Source organism: Drosophila sulfurigaster, chromosome X, assembly GCF_023558435.1.
Source record: "Drosophila sulfurigaster albostrigata strain 15112-1811.04 chromosome X, ASM2355843v2, whole genome shotgun sequence".
NCBI lineage: Eukaryota > Metazoa > Arthropoda > Insecta > Diptera > Drosophilidae > Drosophila > Drosophila sulfurigaster.
Window position 1 is genome coordinate 2,185,687 of NC_084885.1, and position 16,943 is coordinate 2,202,629.

The following is a 16,943-nucleotide window of genomic DNA, read 5'->3' on the forward strand; positions in this document are numbered from 1 at the left end:
TGGCAGGCCGCGTCTGGCGTCAGTGCCTAAGTACCCGTAACGAGTTACACAGGCAAAACGAGTAATTTTCGAATACGTTCTAGAACTTTGTTCAAACATTTCGCAACAGACAACACTTCAATTCAATGAAAAAGTATTAAATAATAGTGTTATATAATTGTGCATTATGAAAATCTCACAAATATTCAAAAATGACGCGTGATACTAAAATAAAGAAGACATGTGACGTGTACTCGTTACTTTGAATCGTGTGAGTGACTGAGTACTGGCATCACTGGGGATTACCATAGCTACAGGGTTGTATTTAGTGACAACAGCGGAATGGCGCCAATAAGACAATTCAAATTGTTGTGAAAACATCCTAACCATTCGTTTAATTCGATTATCTATTATCCATTATTTTGTTATTAAATAAATATGACACTATTATTTATAACACGTATTTTATAATTTCAAGATAAATTTGAATTTTTTGTGAAAACAAAAACAACTTATAACACTGATCATGTATTAGTGTTGTAAAGCGAAATTTTTTGAAATGTTGAATAACTTAAATAGCGTATCTAATTATTAAGTTACATGAAAACCCAAACAAGCTAATTGTATATACGAAGAAAAATAAATAAAACTATGCATGCTACCCATTTTACAGAAAATTATGTAACATATTCTGATTTAATACAGTATCATTTCTTTTGATGAGAAGAATTAACGCTTTGGCATTCACACATACACAAGAGTAGTATCAATAAGCTAATAATAAAAAAAAAGTAATCGGCACATCAATTTTAGGGTTGCTATCGCTTTAAGTGTTGCCCTCCAGTTTCGATCTCAAAAAATTGAAACGAATATTCAAAATTGCATTTTCCGATTATACGACTGCAAGTATTGCTCCATGCCAAGAGCGTAAAACATTATTTATTTTTAAAGCAAGTATAATCCTTCTTATGTGCATTTTCATACACGTTTGTATATAAATACGTGTATATTGTTATATCCACCATGTGTGCATGGTCTGACATTAAAATTGGAAATTTTCGTTTGTTCATTTTACAATGGCTCAAGCGAAAGCAGCACGACGATGACTACTAGTTGTAGTTGTAGTTGCCAGTCGTAATCATTAACAAGCGCTATGCTCATGAGTGCGAGCGAGTACACCATATTGTGTGCTGCTAGCTATTAGTGTCAGATATATTAGTACATACAGCGGTAATGCGAGCGTGTGTGTGTTTGTGTAAGCGAGTGTGGGATAAAACCCGCAACGCAGCAACAATATGCAAGAGCATTGAAGCGCGCGCTGCCGATGACTAATATTTCAGGGCTGCCAGATAGGCGTACAGATTGTGACTATGCAGGGTGTGGCCATTAGCCAGCAGTTGTCTTTTTTTTTTTTAAAGTTCCTCGATCTATTTGGGAATATACACATTCATGATAACAATAAACTAATAGAAAAAAAATATTTTTTCTAAAAAAAAAAATGTTTTTCTCAATTATAGAAAATAATATTATGTTTACATATGTATTATGAAATAATATTGATTATATGCGACATACACCACCATCTAATATATTATAGTATATTTTAATCGTATTGCGTTTCAAAGAAATTTCACTTTAATATTATGTATTTAAAAGATTCTTAAAAATAGAGTTAATATTTTTGAAAGTTAATTATTTTGCGCATATTTTGTGACATGTCTGACACTTCGAACTAGAAAAGCAACGCGCCAACCTTAGTGGGGGTTACGCAAACCTGACATAAGCATACTAGATCTCGCCTCGTCACCGCAACCCTGTGTGTCTATTAAAGCAGCAATTTCACAATTTTTCTACTCTCAAGTAATCTGGCAACCCAGGCCAGGTTCCCATACAACCAAACATACGAACGGATGTGTGCATGTGTATGTATATACACCCTGTGTGCATGTGTGTATATACCAAGTGAGCATGCGTATATGTGTGTGTGTGCCAGAGTGGCCTGCCTGCCCTGCTTCTTGCTGCTTGTTTAGCGCCCGCTTATTTTGTGAGTTGGCAGCACAAAACAAGTCGCAGCGCGCTCAGTTCAGTTGTTTTTTTTCCCGTCAAACTTACGCTACTGCTACAACTCTGCTGCCTCTCAGTTCGTTCGTTTGTTCGTTCGTTCGCTTGCTTTCTATTTGATTTCGTTTTTTGTGTTATTAACAATTTGCTGTGGTGTGTGTGTACGTGCTCATTTCGAAAAATATTCTAAGTAATGAAAATGCTCGACGACGACTACAAGAACTGCATATCCAAAGGGAAAGAACACCGTTGCTGCACCAACGGCATCAACAACAAACTCGACAACAACAAAATCTATCAAATTTGAAAAAAAACAAAATATAAGAGGCTGCAAACGAGTTTTGTTTGCGTTTCGTTTGCAAAGCGCGCGCATAATCCAAGTTTCCAATCAAGGTGAAACTGCAACTGGCATTGAGTGCTTATTTTCCATCATTTTGCTGTAATTAAGTATCAGAATATATACAAGTCGACGGAGAATAAACTGTAACAGACGGTATAAAGAAGAAAAAACTATATTGGCGGTGATTGCCACAATACAAAAATTCAAAATACCAGCGATAGGAAGGAGAGAGAGAAAAAAAAAACAAAAAGTAAGAAGCAGTCAGAGGCAGAAGCTGCTTACAAATACACACACACACATACACCGACCAACAAAAATACTACAGAAACACACACACACACGCACGCCCAGCGTAGACAAACAAAGGGCGAGACAGCAGTGCAACCGCTCACACACATTGTGCCAGCGACCTATGTGAGAGCGAGACAACGCGCAGGTTGCAGCCAATATTGGAGTGCGAGTGCCAAATGTCACAAGAAATTACAACACTGCTGTGAAAGACAAATGCAACAACAATAACAAAAACAACGGTCGACCAGAAGAAGAAGAAGACGAAGCAGCAATATAAACAAAACCAAAACAAGTACAAAGCGGGCGCCGGTTACAACCTTACCCCCCACAGCCACGCTATTCATCTCTAAATGCAAAAATGTTACCCAGTATGCAGACCACAACAAACAGCAGCAGCAGCAGCAACAACAACAACAGATGTCTTGTGGAAACTGAACGCGATGTAGCGCATGTGGAATACGATGTGATCAATTATTACACCGACGATGCCAGTTCCAATCCGGATGCTGGTGGCGTCGGCGTCGAGTCCACAGCACCACAACAGCGTTGCTCCCGGGTGAACAACAACACCAACAACAATAACACACTGCTTGATGTTGTTGTTCACTCGCGAGCAACGCGCAGCGATCCAATGGAGGAGGATGCGCCATCACCATCGCCTTCGCCTACCTCCAGCAACAGCAGTGGCAGCAACAGCAGCAGCAATTCTTCCACAACGCGCTGCAAGGGAGGCGGCAACAGCGGCAGTAAACGCAGCAAGGAGACAGCTGCTGCAGTGCCAACGACTCCCACATTGGGAGTCAATATGCGAGTAACGGGACAATGTAGTCAGGGTGGTCGCAAATATATGGAGGATCAATTTTCGGTGGCGTATCAAGAGTCGCCGCTAACCCATGAATTGGAATACGCATTTTTTGGCATCTATGACGGACATGGCGGCACCGAGGCGGCACTTTTTGCCAAGGAGCATCTCATGTTGGAGATTGTGAAACAAAAACAATTCTGGTCCGATAACGATGAGGATGTGTTGCGCGCCATACGCGAAGGCTACATTGGCACTCATTTTGCCATGTGGCGGGAGCAAGGTGAGTGAACGAGATGCATATATGTACATATTGTGTGTGGTTGTACTATAAACACACAGTTGTATTGTACATAACAAAAATATACAACACATATAATCGTTTATCGATTGCTGACTGAGCGCCGAGCGCTCTTTGCGTATGTTGTGTGCGTGTGTGTGAGTGTGGAATATTCCACAGACTTGCCATATGTTTTGCACCACCACCACCACAATGGCAACCCCGCTAAGCAGTGATAAATGGTATGGCTATGTGTTAGAGCGAGACCACTCTATCTTCTGACGATGCAGATAACATCACGAAAGCATTTGGTCAGTTATAAGGTTGCTTTCTTTTCGCAGTCACATGACGTCACAAGCCACTTAAGATATGATTGAAATCGCAACCTCAACAATTTACTTTTAAAATAGCCTGTTTACATTGGGCGCGCGTAAGCGTTCATTTCAAACCCATTTTAAAATATTTTTGAAAGTTTATCCACTCGATGAAATAACTATTAATTTGTATGAAGCAGTAGCATTTAATTTTGCTGTTCCATGAAATAGATTGACCCTTTATTTTTCCTATTTTGAAAATTATTCGAAATATTCGTTGCCAACCAATAACAGCTGTTTAATGAACATAGAACAATACGCTAAAGATTATTATTGACTGAGGACAGTATGAATTTGTTATTTATGTTTTCATTTTGTCATTGCCAACAAATTGCGGCTGTTTTTAGCAGCAGTTTATTGTTGTATTTTCATTTTGCATTGGTCAACTGGCAGCTGTTTTGCTATCGATAATTAATGCGATTAATTTTTGTTTTGCAATTTCTATCGGTTTTTGAAAATCCGATAACTTGAATACTTCACTAAATATAATACTATAGTAAGTAATTTTGAACGAATGTGAATTAATTTTGCATTATTTTTGTTTGCAGAAAAATGGCCGCGCACTGCAAACGGACATTTAAGCACCGCTGGGACCACAGCAACGGTTGCGTTTATGAGACGCGAAAAGATTTACATTGGTCATGTGGGCGATTCAGGCATTGTGCTCGGCTATCAGAATCCCAACGAGCGTCGCTGGCGCGCAAAGCAACTGACGACAGATCACAAGCCCGAATCGATGGCGGAAAAGACACGAATCCAACGTTCCGGCGGTCAGGTGGCCATCAAATCGGGTGTGCCACGCGTCGTGTGGAATCGTCCCCGCGATCCAATGCATCGTGGTCCCATTCGCCAGCGAACTGTCGTCGATGATATTCCCTTTTTGGCTGTTGCCCGTTCACTGGGGGATCTCTGGAGTTATAATTCTCGGTGCAACGAATTTGTCGTTAGTCCTGATCCCGATGTTAAGGTGGTCAAAATTAATCCCAATACATTCAGGTGAGTACACAGGAGCTTTTAAAGCTCCTAAATGGCTTTTGAGTCAATTCAATTGAACGCTTGCAAAGGCTTATGATTAGTTAGGCAGTTTTGGAGTTGAGTATTAAAAGTTGTTGTTCATTAATAACTTAGTCGATAAAGATGTTTTATTGAATCAAACACTGAAAGCTTTAAGATTGTTCAAAACGGCTTTTTAATTGATTAAGCAGCTTTGCGTTTGCATGTTAAAACCTTTGTCAATATGACGTAAGCTTTATAGACATAGATTGTAAACTAAATCAAGTTGAAAGTTCACTTAGTAAGGGTTTTAGGCAGCTTGCATTAATGATTTATTATATTGTGTCAGTCTACCAAGATGATAATTGAATAGGCCATTTTAAAGTGCATGAAAGCTTTAAAACAACTAAAGCACGCTTGGTATTTGTTTTACAAGCTCTATGTGTTAAAAAACATTTTGAAGCTAGTTTAAAAGCTTTTGAACAGCTTAAAAACTTTAACTCCCTGCTTTGAATTCTTTGCTAAGGGGTCTGCATGTTAAAGTTTTTTCGACACAGATTTCAAACTAAATCAACCACTTTAAAAGCGCATGCAGGCTTTCAAAGGAATAAAAGTTCACTTAGTAAAGGTTTTTGATCAGCTTTCTTTCATGCATTAAAATATTGTGTCAGTCGACCAAGATTTGCAAATGAATTAGCCACTTAATAAGTCAGTTGATATTTGTTTTGCAAGCTTTTTTGCTTTAAAAAGCACATTGAAGGTAGCTTAAAAGCTCCTCAGATTAAGAATCCTGTTAACACCACTTAAAAAGCGCATGCAAGCCTTAAAACAACTCAAGTTCACTTGGTATTTGTTGTTGCAAGCTTTAAAAAGCATATTAAAGCTAGCTTTAAAGCTTCGCAGCAGCTTAATGGGCTTCCCATTAACGCCTTTGTATGAATTCGTGGCTAAAACGCTTTCTTTTCACATTGCAGATGCCTCATATTCGGCACAGATGGACTGTGGAATGTGATAACAGCACAGGAGGCGGTGGATTCGGTGCGCGAGAAGCACATTATCGGTGAGAGCATGCAGGAACAGGACGTGATGAATCCCAGCAAGGCCCTGGTGGACAAAGCCCTCAAAACGTGGGCAACCAAAAAGATGCGTGCCGACAACACGTCCGTGGTAACTGTGATACTAACGCCAGCAGCCGAGTCCACGGCAACGACGCCAACCACAGAGGAAGATGAAGACGGAGAAGAGGCTGACGTAGATGTGTTGGGTATAGAGCCAATGGATACGGAGAACAAGTATCCGAGCAGTGCTGCTGAATTGGAACACGAGTTAGATTTGTGCGCCAGCATTGAGGAGAAGGAATATCTGCACGAGACGCCGTACAGTGCCTTGGCCAAGCGACATTTGCCGCCGGAGCCGTATCGCAACTTTGACTATTACATCGAGGACGAGTACGAGACCGAACAGGAGCAGGAACAAGAACACGAGCACGACCAGGATGTGGACGATGAGATGGAACACGTGATGGAGCACAGTAAATTCTGGCGCAAATCGATGACCACCTGGCAGCAGCAAGCAACAACATCAACGCCAATGCCAATGCCAGCGACATTGCGGCATCGTCAGCAGCAGCAGCAGATGATGGAAATGGAGCACGAAGTGACCGAGTCATCGATGTATGCCAACGAATTGGAGCACAGCTATCAGAGTTATGTGAGCAGTGCTGGAGTTGTGGCCACAACGGAATATAGCTTTGCCGAATCGTACAATTCGCTGCTCGATGAACAGCAGGCGGCGCGTTCACATCAGCAGCAACAGCAGCAGCAGCAGCAATCGCAACAGCTGCAGCAACAGCAGCAGCATCAGACAGACCAGCAGCAGCAACCATCGCAGCAGCAGCAACAGCAGCTGCACAACAGCAGCAGCAGCAGCAGCATGCAGGAAATACTGCAGGAGCAGCAACGCTATCAGCAACAAGAAGGCTACTCGCTCACACAGCTCGAGACGCGACACGAACAACAGCAACAACAGCAGCAACAACAACAACAACAACAACAGCAGCAACAGGTTGCCAATAGCAGCAGCAGCAGATGGCAGCAGCAGACAACAACGTATGTGGAGCAACCGGCCGAGTTGTTGGCGTTGAATGCTTTGTTGCAGCAGGAGCGCGATGAGGAGCAACAGTTGGCGTTGGAGCGCGAACAACAACAGCAACGCGAGCAGCAACTGTTGCTGGTTGAAGCCAGCTCGAGTTCGAGCTCATCGCAGCCAGAGTTTGTGTATGCGCCACCTTGGAGCGACAATGTGGCAACGTTGCAGGATAACGAAGTGAGCTCTACACTGCCTGCCACGCCCACGCCGACGCCGACGCCAACGCCCCTGGCGAGCAGCAGCAACGCAATGGAGCAAGAGCCGGAGTCGGATGAAAACAAAACGCAGCCAAGCAACGCTGTGGAGCAGCAGCAACCGCAGCAACTGTTGCAAGCGTCACATCAGCAGCAGCAACAGTTGCCGTTGCAGCAGCAGCAGCAACAACAGTTGCACAGCGAACCAAAGCTGAGGCGGCAAATGCGTCGCTATCGCAATGTGCCCAATGAGAATCATCAGCACATGCAAACGCGACGTCGGCAATTGTTTAAGCACAGCAGCAGCAAAAGCAAATCGTTTATTAGCGCCGCGGCAGCTGCAATTATTGCCTACAACAACAACAACAACAACAACAGCAGCAGCAGCAACAACACTGAAACATCGCCGCATTGCAGCAGCAACAGTCACAACAATAACAACAGCAGCAGCAGCAGCAACATCAACAGCAACAACAACGCTGGCAACAACAGCAACACAGCCAATGGCAGCAGCAGCAGCAACAGTCGCCGACGCAGCGTTGTGAGCAGCGGCAGCAGCAGCGGCGGCGGCGGCGGCAGCGGCGTTATGATGACGCGTCGCAGTCACAGCGTCGGTTTGGCCAACGGCGGCGTCGGCAGCGTTAACAAGCGTCAGCTGCGCAGCAGCATCTGTCAGTTGGCGCAGCTGGGCAACTTGGATTTGACCAAACGAACGCTGCGCACGCGCAATGCGACCTCAGTTGCCAACAACAACGTCGCCGCCAGCCCCAGCAGCAGTAGCAGCAACAGCAACAACAACAACAAGAAGAACGATAGCCCCAGCAACAACAACAACAACAACAACAATGGTAAAGTCAATGGCAAAGCTAGTCACACTTTCAACAAGCCGGCAACGCCAACAACAACAACATCGACGACGTCGGCGCAGGCAGCGAGCGCGCGTCGACTGCGACGCAGCAACGAAGAGCGCGAGCAGCGACGCAGCTTGCGACGCAGCACATTGAGTGCCGGCAACAGCGATAGCGGCAGCAGCGTCGTCAGCGGCAGCGGCAGCAGCAGCAGCAGCGGCAGCGGCATCAGTCAGTTTAGCAAACCGACGCGTCTGCAATCGTGCAGCGGCGGCATTGCAGCGCGACCGCCGCCGTCGCCAAAGAAATTGAATGCCGTTATACCGACCCTGGCGATTGGAACGCGCGCCTACACGGCAGCGATGGCAGCAGCATCCGATTTGACCAAGCGTTGGTCGCTGCGCAGCAGCAGCAGCACCACCAACAACACCAACAACACCACCAACAACAACAGCAGCAGTGAAATGGCATCGCTTGTCACAGCCATCAGCTGTTATAGTGCTCGCAGTCGAACAGCGGCAGCAGCAGCTGCGCAGCCGCGCCGACGCTGAGAGCAGCGAGAGCGAAGAGAGAGAGAGAGAGAGAGAGCGCCAACCAAGATACGAGGGCTGGAGAGTTGTCGTTTTTTGGAGGGGCGATTCAAAATTTCAAGTACAAATTGCTAAACAAAAAGAAAAAGAAAAAGAAAAAGAAGAAACTAAATAGTTTAGATGAAAGTGCGAAGTGAGAACAAAACAATGATTGGTTCAAACTATTGTTATTGTTTTTGTAACAAACAACAAAAAAAAAACAAAAAAGCCAAAATTTGTAAGAGCACACACACACACATACATTAACTCACTGTACATACAAATTACTTAAGATACATGCATACATATACATATACACAATATATATAGTCCTGTATAAACATGTGTATATGTGTATATATTTATATCGAGATAAGCATAGAAATTAATGAAAAGTGCAGAGTAAATTAATAATAATAATAATGATAAGAGCGCATAACATTTACATGGAATATATACTACAAACATATATTTTTTTGGAATTTTGCATTAAGCAACAGCAGGTTAAAAATTTAGCATCCAAAGCTTTACACACACACAAACACAAATGAACAACTAAATTTCTCTGTAGCAATTAATCATTATTATCATCTCATTATCATGTGAAATCGTTATTTAAGATGTCGAAAAGTATTTATTTTGTTAGTTAAGTCAAACCAGAGATGAGAGAAGCTAATAACTATAGAAATGAAACAAACATACTATGTAATTTTAACTTTTAATTTCCGTTTCTTTTTTCTTTGTCGTCTATATCATAGTTTTAAGTTTATTGACCCAGATGTCTGGTTGGATCGTCATCTACTATTTAAATTCCTCTTTTTTTTTTGTATCACTTTAAGCTAGCCTCTGTCCACTGGCTAAATATTATTACTGCAAATTGAAAAATGCGTAAAGAGTGTGGAAAACAGGCAACTAAAAATATAGTTTAATATCAATGGAGATATACATACATATATATATATATATTTTTTTTTTATTATCTATTATCATTGTAATTGTTACCAAGTAATGCAAATACAACCAAATTGATTAAGTATAACAAATACTGTATTGAATAAATACATGATATTTTTACAAGATTACAAAAACCAAAAAACAAATATTTGTTTACTTTCACGGCTTTGATCTGGCGAATTTCGAAAAAGGCGTTTCAAACAGCGTTGCCACCCCTAGTGTGGAGGGAGCTTAGCGGAAGTGTTGCACAGCATGGAGGAGCAGTGGCAACACTTGACCCTTGAGCGCTGCTCAAATTATCGATAACGATAACAGTACAGTGCTGCTGCATCAACGCAACGCAACGCAAAGTAGTGTTGTTGTTGGGGAATAAATGAATTACTACAAAAATTGCATGAAGTGCTTATTGTATAGTATGGCAACCATCTCGCTCTAACGCGTGTGCAAAAAGAATTGAAATCAAAATTCGAATGTAATTCACGCGCCAAACAAGCGCATGCCTGTGTGTGCGTGTGTGTGTGTGTGTGAGAAAGGAATCGAAATCGAGCGCAAGCCAGGCAAGCAGAGCAGAGCAGCGCAGCAGCAGCGGCTGCGACTGCGACTGAGGCGCAACAACAAAAATTCTGGCCATTTGCCGACAGCGATTAAACGCGGTGCGTTCATTCGTTCGTTCGTTTCATTCTGTTGTTTCGCTGTGCAGCGCGCTCGCCGCCCTTTTCAACGTACGTATTTCATCTATATTTTTTTTTTTGCGTGCGTGTGTGTGTGTTTTATTTTATTTTGTATTTTTTTTGTGGTTTTGTTTTTTCGGCATATTTGTTTGTCTAGCTAACAGTGTATGTGACGACACACATAAATTCATACAGAGAGAGAGAGAGAGATAGAGAAAGCCTTGCGACTATTTTGTTAATAACTAATATATGTTATGTGGAGTAATAAAAACATTGTGAGTGTAAACAATAACAGTGAACAGCGAGCAGCGTGCTTAACAGGCATTCAACACAGTGCGTGTGTTTGAGTGTGTGTGCGTGAGTTTTGTGTGTGTGTGTGTGTGTGTGTCATTACTTGCATGCGTGTGGTAAGTCGACAAAGTCTAGCTCAAAATCACTGCAATATGCTGTCAAATAATTTCGCATACAGGCTTAAGAGACCACAAATGTGAGAAAGTCTGTATGTGTATGTGTGTGTGTGTGTGTGTGTGTCGCCTGCTCTCTTTTTGTTTTTGTAAACTCGAATTAAACTTGAAGCATTACTTGGCTGTAGAAAATCCAATTGGAGTTGCTTTGTATTGTTTTCTCGCTAACTGCGTGTGTGTGTGTGTGTGAGTTGGTTTTGTAGTTTCCACCCCAGCACAGCTCGGCTCCCGGCTCGCAGTTTAATGCGCAGCTTCCCTTGAGCCGGATTCGAATTGTTCTTGTTGTTGTTGTTACTTAGTTTCAACCCCCCCTGAATGCGTCTTAAAACGTGTTTCAAAATGGGTGGCTCACAGCTGTGTGTCTGCCTGTCTGTCTGTCTCAGTGTTTGAGTGTTTGAATGTATGTGTGTGTGTGTGTGGTTTGGGCTTTATGGCTGCTGCTGTCGCTTTGTCGCCTTGTCGCTGTCTCTGCTGCTGTTGCTGTGGCGCATTATCCTTGGCTGCGCTTTGTGCGACGTTTTCGTCGCCGTTAGTTATGACATCAACACACGCTTTGGCACACACACACACACACACACACACACACACACACACAAACGTGCGCATGTTGTGAGCTTTGTCCTTTGCCTAAAGCTTGCGCTTGCCTTCGGCTCTGCGCTTGATTCGTGCTTACGAATGTCGCCACATTCTTCTTATTGTGGTTGTAGTTGTATTTGTATTTAGAGCGCGGTTTCGTGTATGTGTGCGAATGTTGTGTGTGTGTGTGTGTGTGTGTGTGTGCCCTTGCTTTGCAATCATCTTGCAGTTGACGCTGAAATTAATTGTTATCGATTTACTGCAATGGAATTTTTGTATCATTTCAGTTTTGCTACTTGCTTCTTTATGTGAGTGGCTTATACAAATATCTAAATGCGTGCACACACACACACATGTATATTTATTTGTATGTGTGTGTGATTGTTGTTCTAAATTTATATCGCTGCACGCGGCCCATTTTGTAGCTTTCAACTTTGGCTTTTGGGGCGCAAACCAAACAGCGATCCCTCCCTCCTCCCTCTCCCTTTCCGTTCTTTTCTCCTACTCTTGTGCTCCCCCTCACACACACACACACACACACACACCTTGCTGCCTTATGGCGCAACTCGAGATTTGATCGTTTTCCATGCGTCGCACTATGGTCCAGCCGACCACTTTACTTGGCATTAATCCATTTTTTAAAAGTTAATATATCATCGAGGTTTTGATCGCATTCTACAACAAACAGTCTGACCATCAATGTTGCATACCAAGAATTTGCATAGGTGACGCCACTTTCGCGAAATCAGCTGTTAAAGTAAGCTGTTTGTCAACAAAAGCACATGCAGTGGAAAAGTGCATTTCTACGTGCAGTTTTCAATATTCAATAATTTCAAAGAAAACATTAATTTGACTAAAATTTGTGATGAATTCGAATAATTGGGGTTTGTACTACGTGTTTTGTAATGTGAAATGTCTCAAGTCGTTGTGATGTCTTAGTAGTGATGTGTAAAAGTTTGTCTTCAAGCAAGTGCAAATTTGCACTTAAGTCTCATTTTCCAGAAGCTGAACAAAGTGTCTTTCGACCTCGTTTGACCTTGAAACGTATTGTGTGTCGTAGATAAATTAATTCTTGATCAATTGTATATAGTCTCCACATCCAAAAATGACCACAATTTTTTTAATTTGCGTTTTTAGAACATAACCTCAATTGCAAAAATGCAGAGTTATAGGTTATATGAAAATTATGGTTGAGAAAAAAATGCAAAGTTGATTTTTTTTGTTAAGAATTATGGAATGGCTATAGGTAGTAATTGATATGAGTACAAAAAATGATTTTCTATTGTGTCTTAACCTTTTAATAATATGGAGCGTATGTCAAGGAGCAATTTCTTTAAGCCAGCAAAAAACTCTATTTTTTATGATCAGAAGTTAAAATAATGAAAATTTAATGGAATAACACTCCAAATCTAGGTCAAAGTTAATAAAATTCTTAATTTTTTAAATCATCCGCATATGAAAAAAATATTTTCTTAAAAAAAAAAAATATTTCTCGTAGGCGTGGACACGCCTACTTTTCCAAATTTATTCTAAGGACCTTCCTTAGTTAAAATAAAAAAACCGCATTAAAAAATCTTATATAGTTCAGGAGTTATTAATAAATGCCACAAAAAGTGGTCTCCTGGACCATAGTGCGTCGAGTGGGAAAACTTTTTGGTTGTTGCTTTTTTTTTTCTCGTCTTTTATGATGCTTTTGCCTAAAAATATCCACACAGTTGAAACATTTTGAGTTGGACTCGCAGCTGCTTTTTTTTTGTTAATTGTTGGAGCACACATTTGTTACAAAGTGCATATGTACATATGGATATCTGTTTCTCTCTCTCTGTCTCTCTTCTGTACTTGCAGCCGTAAAGCTCGCTACAAAAACCGCTTCAAGCTGAGCCTAAAAGCTCGCGAGCTTAGCTTTGTGTTTTGAATTTGAATTTTACTTCTTTTGAATTATTTCTTTTGTCTAATTCCATTTTCAATCTATAATTAAAAACCAAATCGCTCGTCATCTTTAAGTTTAGAACACTTTGCTTGTGTTGCGATCTCGCTCGCTCTCTCACTGTCTCACTCTCACCCCATGCCGTGTAGCCAAAGCTTCTTTCGGTCTATTTTTGGCTAGGCCATTTATAGCGCTCATTTCAGCGCACTCTTTTTCATTTTCTCTCTCTCTCTCTACCTTGCTCGGTTTCTCGTTGTCGTTGTGTTTATCAATCTCTGCGCTGGGCTCGGCTCTATTAGCAGTATTAGGAGGGAACGAGAGAGAGAGAGACAGAGAGTGAGTGAGTGAAGCGAGTTTGAGGGGGAAGAGCTGCATAGGTGAATGGAGTGCGTAGAGTTAAGTTCAATTACCTTTAAATGGATTATACAAACAGACGCGAGCAGCTCTGATATCAAACACGGCGCATGCACTAACTCACACACACACACACACATACACAGACGCAGGCGCGCAGAGAGGCCTGATCCCAGTTCTTCGTTGCTCTCCGTTTCTCCGTTTCTTCGTCTTCCCAGTTTGTAATGCTTGCCCCGTGGCCCCGTTTGTCCTAAGACCGAGGTGAGGGTAGCAAGCGTTGCCAGCGCCAACAACAACAACAACAACAAGAGCATCACAAGATGCTGCCAAAAATAAATTTGAACTCAAATCGCAGCACTAGGCGAGGAACCAATTCGAGTGCCAAGAAAAACCAACGCAATGAATTCGGTTTTTTTGTTGTTGTTGTTGTTGTTGTTTTTTGGTTTTCGTCTTCAAGAGCCCGGCGAGAGCGCAGTGCAAAGACTAACAACAACAACAACAACAACAACAACAGCGGCAGCAAAAACCAACTCAGTTTTCTTATATATACAATGCAAACCTCTTCGCCTTCCCCCCTCCCCGCCCCTCTCACTCACGAGGCGCGCTCAAGTGTGCAAGAGAGAGAGAGCAAGAAGAAGAAAAAATGCAATTCGGACGTTCGCGGGTTTTTTGATTGGAAACGCTTTGTTTATGCCAAAGTATGTTCGCAGAAAAACTCAAAAAGTGAGAGCGAAAAAAATCACGGCAGAGGTGCCTTTGGGGGGGGGAAAAGCCATTCCCAAAATCCAGAGAGTCGCCCCCACCCCCTTAAAAATGACGCAACGCCTACGTGCCCATAAGCGTACGTGACGACCTCATTAGTTTCGAGTTTCCCCGAAAAAACAAAACAGAACTAAGAAACACAAAATCAGAGCAGGGAAATTATTTCACAAATTTTGTAAGACCAAAAAGAAAAAGAAAAAAAAACATGCACACAAAGAAAACCGAAATGAAAAACACTTTTCCCAAGCAGAAAGCTTAACCTAATGTTATAGATGTGCTCACACACACACACACACACACACACAAACACTTTACATATATAGCTGAAATCTCAGACAGAGACGCCCCAGCTAGCGATCCTCTTTGCTCTCTTCTCATCTTGCCTTCGTTTACGTTTCCGTCTCCGTCTCCGTCTCCGTCTTGTCTCATCCGAGTCTATTTATAAAGTCGACAAAATCGGTAGCGACTCGTTGCCAAGAGTTGCCAAGTTGGCCCAAGCGAAAGTACAGTTGCGTGCTCACGTCTCGATTGAGCTAACCATATATACCATCGATCAGTTCTATTTGATTTCTTCTCTAGTTCAAAGTTAATCCTAAGTTATCAACTTTAGCTTTAACTGTGAAGTTTTGCTCCTTTCTTTTATGGTTCGTATAAAGCAACTTTTCAATTGAATTTATCTTAAAAAACGTCGCTTAAATTGTGGACAAAATTTACCGAACTTCAATTTTTAATCCTTTTTGAAAATTATTTTATTTATATTTATGCGCCTTAGATTGTTAGTCTCGCATTACATTAGAGAACCAAGCAGAGTTATAAGAAAATGTTTTTTTTAGCGATCTCTATCATAATTATCGTTTTTTTTTTTTTTTTTTTCATTTTTCTAAAATTGTATCAGTTTTTTTAAAGTTCCTTAGACATATTCCGATTTAGTTAACTTTTATACTCCAAGTCGTTTAGTTCTTAAAAAGTTCTATATTTCATAGAATGCAGAATTTTCTAAAAAAAAAACAATAAGTTTTGAGGGTTTTTTTAAATGCATTTTTTTAGATCTTGTTTATCTATTAATAAAATACATAAAATCCTTATTCGTAATATTTTGAGACTTGAAGATTTGTTGTTAAGAGAGTTTTAGCTTTGAGAAGTATCCATAGATATATGCCATACTATCTCTCTTCATTTGCATACGAAAATTAAAATTAAAATTAAAAAGTTCTATATATCATAAACTTTAGAATATACTAAAAAATAAGTTTTGAGTATTTTTTTCTCAACATGGAATCTTATTGGTCTTGTGTATCTATTATAAAATACATAAAATCCTTATTCGTAATATTTTGAGACTTGAAAATTTGTTGTTAAGAGAGTTTTAGTTTTGATAAATATCCATAGATATATGCCATACTATCTCTTTTCATTTGCATACAAAAATAAAAAAGTTCTATATATCATAAACTTTAGAGTATACTAAAAATATTAAATTTGTGCTTTTTTCACATACCTTTTTTTTTTAAATCGTTATCCAAGTTTTGACACATTTATGGTTTTTTTTTATAAAGAGACTCCGTTTTGATGGAGTTCCATACATATATTCTATTCTATGCAATTTTCTTTTACAACTGTAGAATTTTACAAGTAATTTTTGAAGAATATATTGTATATGTATTATTAAGATCGTCTTTATTAAGTGATCTACAATAAACAAGACTTGAAATTGAAACTGTCCATCTTTTTTATGTTTTTAAGTAAGGACTAAAGATATGTAAAGAACCCTAAAAATTTCGCTGTGATTTAATTGAATTAGGATCTTTTGGAAACGAAAGTCTTTCCAGAGAAGCTTTTACTTTTTAAGCAGATTGTTCAAGACTTGAAAGTTTGACAAAAAATTTGTGAATTCAGGGATTGTAATAGATCGAAAGTTATCCCCAAATTGTGTTTCAATGTAATGAGCATTGAATAATGCCAATGGAATGTGGCCGAAATGTTGTTTAGGTTAATTTGTGCTTTTGGCTCGAAACGATATTGTGTACGAGAATAACGAGGAAAACGAATGAGCGAATGAACGATTTTTCCAATATTTTCGGACATGAAGCTGCGCTCTCTCTTGTTCTCTCTCTCTCTCACACACTCACTGCGTCGACATAGGAAAAGAGAGATATTTTCTTTTGAACTTTTGGTTGGAAAATTGCCAACCCCTCACGGCGATCAGTCCGACCTCAATAGCTCGACTAAAGTTTTCTTTAACATTGTTGTGGGAGAGGTGTGTGTGTGAGGGGGGATGTGATCAAGGAGAGTGAGAGCGAGAGAGACATAGAGAGAGAGAGAGGGGGGTGCTGCAACAGAGAATGCGCTGCTGTTG

General features: G+C 40.8%; 1 protein-coding gene across 1 annotated transcript; it reads left to right on the plus strand.

Moving 5' to 3' along the window:
* Positions 1 to 2,049: 2,049 nt before the first annotated feature.
* Positions 2,050 to 9,114, plus strand: LOC133849450 (putative mediator of RNA polymerase II transcription subunit 26). Its single transcript, XM_062285550.1, has 3 exons — positions 2,050 to 3,756; positions 4,676 to 5,123; positions 6,095 to 9,114. Exons 1-3 carry the CDS (start codon positions 3,030 to 3,032, stop codon positions 8,859 to 8,861), a joined length of 3,942 nt encoding a protein of 1,313 aa, XP_062141534.1. The 5' UTR covers positions 2,050 to 3,029; the 3' UTR covers positions 8,862 to 9,114.
* Positions 9,115 to 16,943: the final 7,829 nt, after the last annotated feature.